The following is a 12,446-nucleotide window of genomic DNA, read 5'->3' as shown; positions in this document are numbered from 1 at the left end:
GGCGTGAGCCATCATGAGTGGACCAAAGACAGTTTCTTAAAATTAAGTATTTATTTATTTAACTTTCTGTAGACATGCACTGATTTTTTTTCCTGTTCCACACTGTAGAAAATACTCACCATGACTCACCAAACTGATTCTTCCACACGCACTTGGAGGACCATGTCACCAACTTGGTCTTTATTAACAGTCTACCTATGTTTCATTTAATATCTATCCGAAGATTGCTGAATACCAGGGACCATCGTCATTTAATCTTCAAGCCAACCCTGAAGCAGTAACTATTATGACCCTCATTTTACTGAAGACATATAGGGCACAGAGGAGCAAAGCTTTCGCATAGATAGTTAAGTGGCAAAACTGGGATTCAAACCCAATGATTGCGGCTGCGGAGTCCATTTTGCCATGAGACTGTTATAGAATTTACTTATGTTTATTGTGTGTAATCCCAGGCACACACTGCAGAATGTCGTTTCCAGTTGTATACACTTGGCCGCTACAACTCCTTCCTGACGCAGCAGGCCCCCGGCCTAAGGAAAAAGACTCTCCAGGCTAGCTGAGCAGCTTTCCTGCCCGCGCAGGCGCATTAGGCTTCTCAGAGACGCCCTATCCCCGCGCCAATTGGTTATCGCTATGACTGACGAAGGAACAGACGCAGGCGTACTCTGCCAGGCCAGAGGTCTGTGGTCTCCTTTCTGAAACGCCCCTCCCTTCCATAAGCTTATTGGCTATACCTTGTGCCTGACAGAGAGAAAAGCCAATGGAAGGGGTATTCTCTGGAAAGGGGGCGGGACCAACAAGTCAAATTTGCGCGGGTTTGGACCTGGAGTAGTCATGGCGGCCTTCCGCGACATAGAGGAGGTGAGCCAGGGGCTCCTTAGCCTGTTGGCTGCCAACCGCGCCGAGACACAGCAGCGACGACTGCTGGGGCGCTACGAGCAGGTGGTGCAGCGGTTGCTGGAGACGCAAGACTGCGCTGAGCAGCAGCTGCGAGGTGAGGGCCGCGGCCTGCGGGCTGGGAGGGGGGCAGGCAGTGTTCTCGAAACTCCCTTCCTCCTGGGTTTCCCATCCGATGGGCTGCCCCTCCGTGTGCCCCCTCTGAGTCTCAGTTTCCCCACTAGTGAAATGCGCTTCATGACAGTATCTATGCCCCCTTAGAGATTTAGTGGTAAATGTAGGAGCTCTCAGGGCCCGGTCCCTTCTGAGCGCTCCTTGACCAGGAGCTGGGGAATCAAGGTTTAAACTGGGGCTCAGGAGTTTGAATCCCAGCACCCCCACTTCCCAGCTGTGAAATTTTAAGTCTGTTTCTTAACATCTCTGTCTCTGTTTCCATCTCAGTTCAGTGGTTGTAAAACAGTCCATCCTTTTCCCTGAGGTATTTCAGTTGTTTCATGGAGCTTCGCCTCCCAAGTAGCTTGGACTATAGGCGCCCGCCACAACACCAGGCTATTTTGTGGTTGCAGTTGTCAAAGTTGTTTTAGCTGGCCTGGGCCGGGTTCGAACCCGCCAACCCAGGTGTATGTGGCCAGCGCCCTACCCACTGAGCTAGGGGTGCCGCCTGAAGATGATGTTTAAACAGAAACCTAAAAGAGTAGAGGAAGAGAAGACTGTGATAAAGATTAAATAATCTGATGTGGGTAGAGTGCCTTCTGCTCTACTTGAAGAAAAAACTCAATAAATAGTAAAATTTTTATTAGACCCAAGATGCCATTGAATGTAAGACTTACTTAACAGTAAAGGAAAATGGACTCTGCGCCTGTGGCTCAAGCGGCTAAGGCTCTAGCCACATACACCTGAGCTGTGGGTTCAAATCCAGCCCGGACCCGCCAAACAACAATGGCTGCAACCAAAAAATAGCCGGGCATTGTGGCGGGTGCCTGTAGTCCCGGCTACTTGGGAGGCGGAGGCAGGAGAATCGCTTGAGCCCAGGAGTGGTAGGTTACTGTGAGCTGTGATGCCACCATACTCTACCCAGGGCAACAGCTTGAGGCTCAGTCTCAAAAAAAAAAAAACAGTATGGGCGGCGCCTGTGGCTCAGTCGGTAAGGCGCCGACCCTATATACCGAGGGTGGCAGGTTCAAACCCTGCCCCGGCCAAACTGCAACCAAAAAAATAGCCAGGCGTTGTGGCGGGCACCTGTAGTCACAGCTACTCTGGAGGCTGAGGCAAAAGAATCGCTTAAGCTCAGGAGTTGGAGGTTGCTGTGAGCTGTGTGAGGCCACAGCACTCTACCGAGGGCCATAAAGTGAGACTCTGTCTTTACAAAAGAAAAAAAAAAAAACAGTAAAGGAAAATGATCCCGAGTGGTGGCTCACAGTTGTAATCCTGACTCTAGGAAGTCCAGGCAGGTGGATCACCTGAGCTCAGGACTTTGAGACCAGCCTGAGTAAGAGCCAGACCCTGTCTCCAATAAAGCTATTTGGGCATTATGTCAGGTGCCTATAGTCCTAGGTACTCAGGAGGCTAAGCCAGGAGGATCTCTTGACCCAAGAGTTTGAGGTTGCTGTGAGCTATGACTCCGGGACACTTTAACCAGGGCGAGGTGAGATTCTGTCCCCGAAAAAAGAAAGAAAAAACAGTAAGAAGAAAAGCTCTGCTAATGCATACGTGGTTTTGGGGAGGAGGGTTGTGTTTGTTTTTTGATACAGAATCTCACTCTGTTGCCCCAGGCTAGAGTTCCTTGGCATCACAGCCTACACCAACGTCAAACTCCTGGGCTAAAGTGATTCTTCTATCTCAGCCTTCCAAGTACCTAGGACTACAGGCACTGCCACAATGCCCAGCTAATCTTTTTTCTATTTTTAGTAGAGATGAGTCTTGCTCTTGCTCAGGCTGATCTCTATGCCTGAGGTGAAAGGATCCTCCTGCCTTGGCTCCCAGGGTGCTAGAATTACAGGCATGAGCTACAGGATAGCCTTGTTAATAAATATGTGTTTTGTTTTTTTTTTGGGGGGGGGGGTGAGACAGAGTCTCACTTTGTTGCTCTGGGTAGAGTGCTGTGTCCTCACAGCAACCTCAGACTCTTAGGCTTAAGTGATTCTCTTGCGTCAGCCTCCAAAGTAGCTGGGACTATAGGCGCCCGCCACAACGCCTGGCTATTTTTTGGAGATGGGTTCTTGTTCTTGCTCAGGCTGGTCTTGAACTCCTGAGCTCAGCCTGCCAAGTGCTGAGATTACAGGTGTGAGCCTGGGTGCCCAGCCCTAATAAATAGTTTAACTTGGACAAAGAGGGCTAGATCCAGCCTCTCTTGAAGGTGGGCAGGGCTGGCTTAATAGTCTTTGAGCTCAATTGTAGCGTATTCCTTTTTTTTTTTTTTTTTTTTATTTAATATAATTTAATTTTTTTCTTTTTGGAGACAGAGTCTCACTTCATTGTCCTCGGTAGAGTGCCCTAGCGTCACAGCTCACAGCAATCTTCAACTCCTGGGCCTAGGCGATTCTCTTGCTTCAGCCTCCCGAGTAGCTGGGACTACAGGCACCTGCCACAATGCCCGGTTAGCAGCTAACTCCTTTTTGAAAAAGATTATTTTATACCGAGGGTGGTAGGTTCAAACCCAGCCCCAGCCAAAATGCAAAAACAAAAATAAATAAATAAGGTTATTTGGGCTCCGTGTCTATAGCATAGTGGTTATGGCACATGGGTTCCAACCCTGCCCAGGCCTGCCAAACAACAATGACAACTATAATCAAAAGAAAAAATAGCCAAGTGTCGTGGCAGGCACCTGTAGTCCCAGCTACTTGGGAGACTGAGGCAAGAGAATCACGTAAGCCCAAGAGTTTAAGATTGCTGTGAGCTATGATACCACCACAGTGTTCCAAGAGTGACAAAGTGAGACTCTGTCTCAAAAAAAAAAAAAAGATGATTTATTTATTTATTTTTAAAGAGGGTGTCTAGCTCTGTCCCCCAGATTAGAATACAGTGGTATCATCATAGCTCACTGCAACCTCACACTCCTGGGCTCAAGGGACCCTTCTGCCTCAGCCTCCTGAATAGGTGGGACAATAGGCACATGCCACCATGCTAACTAATTTTTCTATTTTTTGTAGAAACAGACTCTCCCTCAGGCTGGTGTTGAACTCCTGGTCTCAAGCAATTCTCCTGTCTTAACCTCCCAAAGTGCTGGGACTGCAGGTGTGAGCCACTACCAGCAGCCTCTTTTTTTATTTTTGTTTTTTGTTGCCCTGGGTAGAGTGCTGTGGTGTCATAGCTCACAGCAACCTCTACTTGGGCTCCAATCCTCTTGCCTGAGTTTTTCTGTTTTTAGTAGAGATGGAATCTCACTTTTGCTCACATTGGTCTCGAACTCATGAGCTCAAGCAATTCACCTTCAGCCTCCCAGAGTGCTAGGATTACAGGCATGAGCCATTGCACCTGGCCTATTTTTTATTTTTGTAGAGATGGAGTCTCACTATGTTGCCCCACCTGATCTTAAACTCTTGGCCTCAACAGATCCTCCCATCTCTGTGTCCCAAAGTCCTGGGATTAGAAGCATTGAGCCACTGTGCCTAATCTGTTTTCCCTCACCAAGCCTCAGTTTCCTCATCTGTGAAATGGGTGCAAATGGCTAGCATACCTTGCTGGACTTGTGAGGATTCATGGAGATGATGCTTGCCCTCAATGTGTAGAGCCTGTGGGACCTGCCCTTAGCACTGCTGCTGGTCTCCATACCAGGATTTCTCTTTTTTTTTGAGTCATAGTCTCACTATGTCGCCCTTGGTAGAGTGCTGTGCTGTCACAGCTCACAGCACCCTCAAACTCTTGGGCTTAAGTGATTCTCTTGACTCAGGCTCCCAAGTAGGTGAGACTACAAGCACCCACCACAACGCCTACCTATTTTTTTGTTGCAGTTGCTTAGCTGGCCCGGGCCGCATTCAAACCTGCCACCCTTGGTGTTATGTAGCTGGAGCTGTAACCACTATACTACAGGCACTGAGCCACCAAGATTCTTTTTTTTTTTTTTTTTTTTGTAGAGACAGAATCTTACTTTACCACCCTCGGTAGAGTGCCATGACGGGACACAGCAACCTCCAGCTCTTGGGCTTAGGTGATTCTCTTGCCTCAGCCTCACAAGCAGCTGGGACTACAGGTGCCCGCCACAACGCCCAGCTATATTTTTGTTGCAGTTTGGCCAGGGCTGGGTTTGAACCCGCCACCCTCGGTATATGGGGCTGGCGCCCTACTCACTGAGCCACAGGCGCCGCCCAGGATTTCTTTTTTTTTTTTTTTTTTTTTTGGCCGGGGCTGGGTTTGAACCCGCCGCCTCCGGCATATGGGACCGGCGCCCTACCCCTTGAGCCACAGGCGCCACCCAGGATTTCTTTTTAAGTGTCATAAAATAGGCTTGAGAATTACCATCTTAACTATTTTTATTTTTTATTTTATTTTATTTTTCTTTTGCAGTTTCTGGCTGGGAGTGTGTCTGAACCCGCCACCTCTGGCATATGGGGCCAGCGCCCCACACCCCTGAGCCACAGGCGCCGCCCCTTAACTATTTTTAGTGCACAGTTCAGTAACATTAAGTACATACGCACTATTGTACAACCTTCACCACCATCTCCAGAAATTTATTTATTTATTTATTTTGACAAATTGTCTCACTTTGTCACCCTCGGTAGAGTACTGTGGCATCATAGCTCACAGCAACCTCAAACTCTTGGGCTCAGGCTCGGCGCCTGTGGCTCAAGCGGCTAAGGCACCAGCCACATACACCTGAGCTGGCGGGTTCAAATCCAGCCTGAGCCCACCACAAATAATGATGGCTGCAACCTAAAAATAGCTGGGTGTTGTGGCAGGCACCTATAGCCCCAGCTGCTTGGGAGGTGGAGGCAGGAGAATCACTTGAGCCCAGGACAGTGGGAGGTTGCTATGAGCTGTGATGCCACAGCACTCTACCCAGGGCGACAGCTTGAGGCTCTGTCTCAAAAAAAAAAAAAAAAAAACTCTTGGGCTCAAGAGATTCTCTTTCTCTCTCTCTCTCTCTTTTTTTTTTTTTGGACAGAGTCTCACTTTCTTGCCCTTGGTAGAGTACCATAGCATCACAGCTCACAGCAACCTCAAACTCTTAGGCTTACGCAATTCTTTTGTCTCAGCCTCCCAAGTAGCTAGGACTACTGGCAACAGCCACAACACCCGGCTATTTTTTTGTTGTAGTTGTCATTGTTTAGCAGACGTGGGCCAGGTTCGAACCCACCATCCTTGGAACATGTGGCCAGCGTCCTAACCACTGAGCTATGGATGCCCAGCAATCCAGAACTTAATTTTTTTTTCTAGATGTAAATACTGAACCCTTTATTTATCTCTTTTTTTTTGTAGAGACAGAGTCTCACTGTACCGCCCTTGGTAGAGTGCTATGGCCTCACACAGTTCACAGCAACCTCTAACTCCTGGGCTTACGCAATTCTCCTGCCTCAGCCTCCCGAGCAGCTGGGACTACAGGCGCCTGCCACAACGCCCAGCTATTTTTTTGTTGCAGTTTGGCCGGGGCTGAGTTTGAACCCACCACCCTCGGCATATGGGGCCGGTGCCCTACTCACTGAGCCACAGGTGCCGCCCAATACTGAACCCTTTAAACACTAACTCCTGATTTTCCTGCCTTAGCCTGTGGCAACCACTGTTCTACTTTCTGTTTCTATGGACTTGACTACTCTAGGGACCTCATGTGAGTGAAATGGATCATTCAGAATTTATCCTTTTGTGGCTGGCTTATTTCTTGCAGCATAATGTCCTCTAGGTTCATCCACGGTGTAGCATGGATTAGAATTTCTGGACTTTATCTTAGAGATACTAGCTTTTGGGGAGGCTGAAGAGCAAAAATCGCTTGAGCCCAGGAGTTTGAGGCTGCAGTGAGCTGTGATATTGCCACTGTCCTTCATCCTGGTGACAGTGGGAGACCTAACAGGCAGCTGAGCCACCTTCTCTTTGCCCTCCTGGGGTAAGGACAGACCATAAGGAGCCTGCTTCTCTCCTGCCTTGCAGAGATCCTCACCACAGAGCAAGAAGTGGCCCAAAGCCTTCTGGACACGAAGGAGCAGGCACAGCAGGGAAGCACAGAGCTACATCAGCTGGAAGCTGAGGTTCAGAAGGCAGGAGAGGAGGATGCTGCGCTGAAGGCCAGCCTCCTATATCCTTTCCTGTGAGCCGGGGGGCCACTACAGAAAACATGCTTAGGCCCTGGGCCTCCTTGAACATCTGGAGTTAGTACGTGGGCAGTCCTCTGTCAAAGGCCAAGGTCCTTAACTACCTGTCCACCCAGCTCACCAGGGAGCTAGAGGAGCTCAAGGAGATTGAAGCAGATCTCGAAAGACAGGAGAAAGAAGTTGATGAAGATACAACAGTCACAATCCCTTCTGCTGTGTAGGTTCCACGGGGGTGTGTGCGTATCTCTGTGTGGGGGCTGAATCTTGCAGCTTTTAATTGAAGTCGATATTGGAGTAACTTTCTTTTCTCTCTCTTTCTTTTTTTTTTTTTTTGTGTGTGTCTTTTTATATAGGTATGTGGCTCAACTTTATCACCAAGTTAGTAAAATTGAGTGGGATTATGAGTCTGAGTCAGGGATGATCAAAGGCAGTATCCTTTTTTTTGGAGTAATCTGAACTCCTGTGCACTATTGGAGATGTAAAGTGGTGTAGCCTCTGTGGAAAATAGTCTTGGATCAGGTCTGTAATCCTAGCACTCTGCAAGGCCAAGGCAGGAGGATCCCTTCACCTCAGACATTAGAATCTGAATAAGAGGGCGGCGCCTGTGGCTCAGTCGGTAATGCGTCGGCCCCATATACTGAGGGTGACGGGTTCAAACCCGGCCCTGGCCAAACTGCAACCAAAAAATAGCCGGGCATTGTGGCGGGCGCCTGTAGTCCCAGCTACTCGGGAGGCTGAGGCAAGAGAATCGCTTAAGCCCAGGAGTTGGAGGTTGCTGTGAGCTGTGTGAGGCCATGGCACTCTACCGAGGGCCATAAAGTGAGACTCTGTCTCTACAAAAAAAAAAAAAAAAAGAATCTGAATAAGAGTGACACCCTGTGTCTGGAAAAGAGAAAAACCAGCCAGGCCTGGTGCCAGGTGCCTGTAGTTCCAGCTACTCAGGAGGCTGAGGCAGGTGGATCACTTGAACCCAGGAATTTGAGCAAGGCTGAGGCCATGTTACTCTATCCTGGGCAACAGAGTGAGACTGTCTCCAAAAAAAGTAAAATAAATTAAAAAATATATATATATATAAAATTATCATATGATCCAGCAAGCCCACTACTTCTGGGTATGTGCACAAAAGAATTGAAACCAGGGAGTCAAGCAGATATTTGCGTAGCCATGTTCATAACAGCACTATTCACAATAGGCAGGAGGTGGGGACAGTCCACAGGAAGATGGACAGATGAGTGGAAGTACACTATGTGGTGAGGCCATACATTGGAAAAGTATTCTGCTTTAAAAAGGAAGCCTCTCCTGGCCGGGCATGGTGGCTCACGCCTATAATACTAGCACTCTGGGAGGCCAAGGTGTGTAGACTGCTTGAGCTCACGAGTTCAAGACCAGCCTGAGCAAAAGAGAGACCCCCTCTCCACTAAAAAGAACTGAGGCAAAAGGATTGTTTGAGCCCAAGAGTTGGAGGTTGCTGTGAGCTGTGATGCCATAGCACTCTACCCAGGGTGACAAAATGAGACTCTGTCTCAAAAAAACAAGAAAGACCCTCACACAGGCTGTACCATGGCTGAACCTACAGGGTATCATGCACAGCGGGATAGGCCACTCACAAAGGAATAGATCATGTGTGTAATTCTACCTAGAGGAGGTCCCTACAGTCCTCATATTCACAGAACAGCAGGTAGAATGGTTGGGTGCCAGGGGCTGGGGACGGGTGCAGAGAGTGTTTCATGGGGACACAGTTTCAGTTTGGGAAGATGAGAAAGTTCTGGAGATGGAGGGTGGTGATGATTGCACAGTACTAAGTGTACTGAATGCCACTGAACAGCACACTTAGAAATGGCTAAGAGGGGGCGGCACCTGTGGCTCAGTGAGTAGGGCGCCGGCCCCATGTGCCGAGGATGGTGGGTTTGGACCCAGCCCCGGCCAAGCTGCAACAAAGGAATAGCCGGGCGTTGTGGCGGGCGCCTGTAGTCCCAGCTGCTCGGGAGGCTGAGGTGGGAGAATCACGTAAGCCCAGGAGTTGGAGGTTGCTGTGAGCTGTGTGACGCCATGGCACTCTACCCAAGGGCCGTGCAGTGAGACTCTGTCTCTACAAAAAAAGAAAAAAAATGGCTAAGAGGGTCTGTTTTAGGTTTGGGTTTTTTTTTTTGTTTGTTTGTTTGTTTTGAGACAGAGTCTCACTATGTTGCCCTCAGTAGAGGACCTTGGTGTCACAGCTCACAGCAACCTCAAACTCTTGGACTCAACTGATTCTTTTGCCTCAGCCTCCCAAGTAGCTGGGACTACCTCCAGCATATGGGGCCAGCCCCCTACTCCTTTAAGTCACAGGCGCTGCCCACACCTGGCTATTTTTGGTTGCGGTTGTCATTGTTATTTAGCAGGCCTGTGCTGGGCTAAAACCCGCCAGCCTCGGTGTACATGGCTGGCACTCTACTCACTGAGCTACAGGCGCTGACACCCAGCTATTTTTACAGGTGCGCTCTCACTCTGGCTTAGACTGGTCTCAAAACTCTGAGCTCAGGCAATCCACCCACCTTGACCTCCCAAGTGCCAGGATTATAGGCATGAGCCATGGCACTTGGCCTAGAATTCAACTTTTTTTCATGAAAATTTATTTCATTTCTTCAATATCTTAAACAAAATGGTTTTTTGGGTTTTTTTTTTTTAAGAGACAGAGTCTTACTTTATCGCCCTCAGTAGAGTACCATGGCGTCACAGCTCATAGCAACCTGTAATTCCTGAGCTTAGGCAATTCTCTAGCCTCATCCTCCTGAGTAGCTGGGACTATAGGCGCCCAGCTATTTTTTTGTTGCAGTTTGGCCATGGCCAGGTTCAAACCCGCCATCCTCAGTATATGGAGCCGGCGCCCTACCCACTGAGCCACAGGCACTGCCCCCAAACAAAATGTTTTTAAAAGTATCATCCTTGTCCTCTGGGTTGGCGGGAAGGGCCACATCTGGGGTTTCCTTACATGTGTGCCCTCAGTCCATTATGGTCCTAGCATTGTGCAGCCCATCCACCTGGATAGCAACCAGCTCTCTAAGAAGTTCATCAGTGACTTTCTCTGGAACATGGTGGACACACAGTGGTAACCAGGAGTGTCCCGCCCCTGTCTTACATATAGCGGGAATCTGCCATCATGGCATCAGTTTGAAATGAAAAGTTTATACATAAATGGATTTTGTTTTTGTTGTTGTTTTTTAAACTGGATTTATTTTTCTTTTGATTTTGGCCTCAGGTCCTGGACTGGCTTCTACCTGGTAACTACAGGGAATAGACTTAGCCTTGCTAAGCCTGTCACATCACATCTGTGATAACCATAGTATTCGATCACAGATCTGAGGTACTTTATCATTTTTGATTCAAGATCAACCCTTTTTTATTCATTCAGGTAGTCTCTTGGAGGGCCACAGTGTGCCCAGAACTGTGCTGGGCACCAGAGACTCAGATACAAGTGATGAGGATCCCTCTGGGTCCATGGAGGATTCAACACCGGCAGATGCCACCCTCAAGTTGGAGAGAGGTCCAGATGTTGACAGGCCTCCAGCCAGAGAGTGTGGGCTGCATGGAGGACAAGAATACCTTTTTTGTTTTTAGAGACAGAGTCTCACTGTTGCCCTCAGTAGAGTGCCTTGGCATCACAGCAATCTCCAGCTCTTAGGCTTAGGCAATTCTCTTGCCTCAGGCTCCTGAGTAGCTGTTTGCAGTTTGGCCAGGGCCAGGTTCGAACCGCCACTCTTGGTATATGGGGCCGGTGCCCTACTCACCGAGCCACAGGTGCTGCCCAAGAGTGACTTTTGTGATGGGCTTTTTAAAAGGATGAGGAGCTGGGCACGGTGGCTTACACCTGTAATCTCAGGTGGAAAGTGGAGTCAGGAGGATTGCTTGAGCTCAGGAGTGCAAGACTTGTCTGAGCAAGAGTGAGACCCTGACCCAAAAGTAAAAAAACCTAGCGGGGCACTGCAATGAGCACCTGTAATCCCAGCAACTCGGGAGGCTGAGGCAACTGGATGCCCACAACCCAAGTCTGAGGTTGCAGTGAGCTATGATGACACCACTGCACTCTGCTCAGGGTATAGGGTGAGACTGTCTCAAAAAAATTTTTTTGTTGGCTCGGCGCCTGTGGCTCAAGCAGCTAAGGCGCCAGCCACATACACCTGAGCTGGCGGGTTCAAATACAGCCCGGGCCTGCCAAACAACAATGACGGCTGCAGCCAAAAAATAGCCGTGTGTTGTGGCAGATACCTGGTAATCCCAGCTACTTGGGAGGCAGAGGCAGGAGAATCGCTTGAGCCCAGGAGACGGAGGTTGCTGTGAGCTGTAATGCCATGGCACTCTACCCAGGGTGACAGCTTGAGGCTCTGTCTCAAAAAAAGAAAAAAAAAATTTTTGTTGTTGTTGAGACAGAATCTCACTTTGTCACCCTTGGTAAAAGGTGAAAGATTTATATGATCTGAAGAGAAACCAGAGTATGATTTTGTCACCCTAGGTAGAGGGCCGTAGCGTCAAGGCTCACAGCAACCTCAAACTCTTGGGCTCAAGTGATAGATACTCTTGCCTCAACCTCCCGAATAGCTGGGACTACAGGCACTTGCCACAACGCCTGGCTATTTTTCTTTTTAGAGATGAGGTCTTGCTCTGGTTCAGGCTGGTTTTGAGTCTGTGAGCTGAGGCAATCCATACACCTCGGCCTCCCAGGTTCTGGGATTACAGGCGTGAGTCACTGTGCCCGCTCCCCCACCCCCCAAAAAAAAATAAATAAAAGGAGGGACATGTAGATTATGGGGTGTCCATTCCAAGGAGTTTCCTGCAGCCCTTAAAGACTGAGGTCTGTGAATGGAGGAGGCCAGAAGCCTGTGAGGGGCAGTGATGTAAGCAAGGAACAAAGCTGTGTTGCATGTGACCTAATTGAAAGGTAGACCAGGCTCGGCGCCTGTGGCTCAAGCGGCTAAGGTGCCAGCCACATACACCTGAGCTGGCAAGTTCCAATCCAGCCCAGGCCTGCCAAACAACAATGACAGCTGCAACCAAAAAATAGCCAGGCGTTGTAGCGGGCGCCTGTAGTCCCAGCTACTTGGGAGGTGGAGGCAAGAGAATTGCTTGAGCCCAGGAGTTGGAGGTTGCTGTGAGCTGTGATGCCACGGCACTCTACCCAGGGCAACAGCTAGAGGCTCTGTCTCAAAAAAAAAAAAAAGGGGGGGGGTAGACCAACCATGGACATTTTTGTAGGGGACGTGGAACATACATCCAATCCAGCTTTGGGGTTTTCTTTGGGGACCCACTGCCTCTCCCCTCTACTCCCTATGCATG

The 12,446-nt window shown here is 49.1% G+C and overlaps 1 protein-coding gene across 1 annotated transcript; it reads left to right on the top strand.

The window, feature by feature from the left end:
* Positions 1-442: 442 nt before the first annotated feature.
* SPC24 (SPC24 component of NDC80 kinetochore complex) lies at positions 443-12,446 on the top strand. Its single transcript, XM_053583324.1, has 5 exons — positions 443-994; positions 6,976-7,120; positions 7,249-7,353; positions 7,490-7,566; positions 10,122-12,446. Exons 1-5 carry the CDS (start codon positions 835-837, stop codon positions 10,226-10,228), a joined length of 594 nt encoding a protein of 197 aa, XP_053439299.1. The 5' UTR covers positions 443-834; the 3' UTR covers positions 10,229-12,446.

The sequence above is a fragment of the Nycticebus coucang genome, chromosome 3 (genome assembly GCF_027406575.1).
Source record: "Nycticebus coucang isolate mNycCou1 chromosome 3, mNycCou1.pri, whole genome shotgun sequence".
In the NCBI taxonomy this organism is placed as follows: domain Eukaryota; kingdom Metazoa; phylum Chordata; class Mammalia; order Primates; family Lorisidae; genus Nycticebus; species Nycticebus coucang.
Note: the sequence above shows the minus strand (reverse complement) of the source record. Positions and strands in the feature narration are given on the sequence as shown.

Bases quoted from the DNA above. Each gene is read 5' to 3' on its own strand.
- SPC24 (XM_053583324.1), top strand. From the start codon at position 835: ATGGCGGCCTTCCGCGACATAGAGGAGGTGAGCCAGGGGCTCCTTAGC. The intron at 995-6,975 runs GTGAGGGCCGCG...CCTGCCTTGCAG, and splicing joins CGCTGAGCAGCAGCTGCGAG to AGATCCTCACCACAGAGCAA. The intron at 7,354-7,489 runs GTAGGTTCCACG...CTTTTTATATAG, and splicing joins GTCACAATCCCTTCTGCTGT to GTATGTGGCTCAACTTTATC.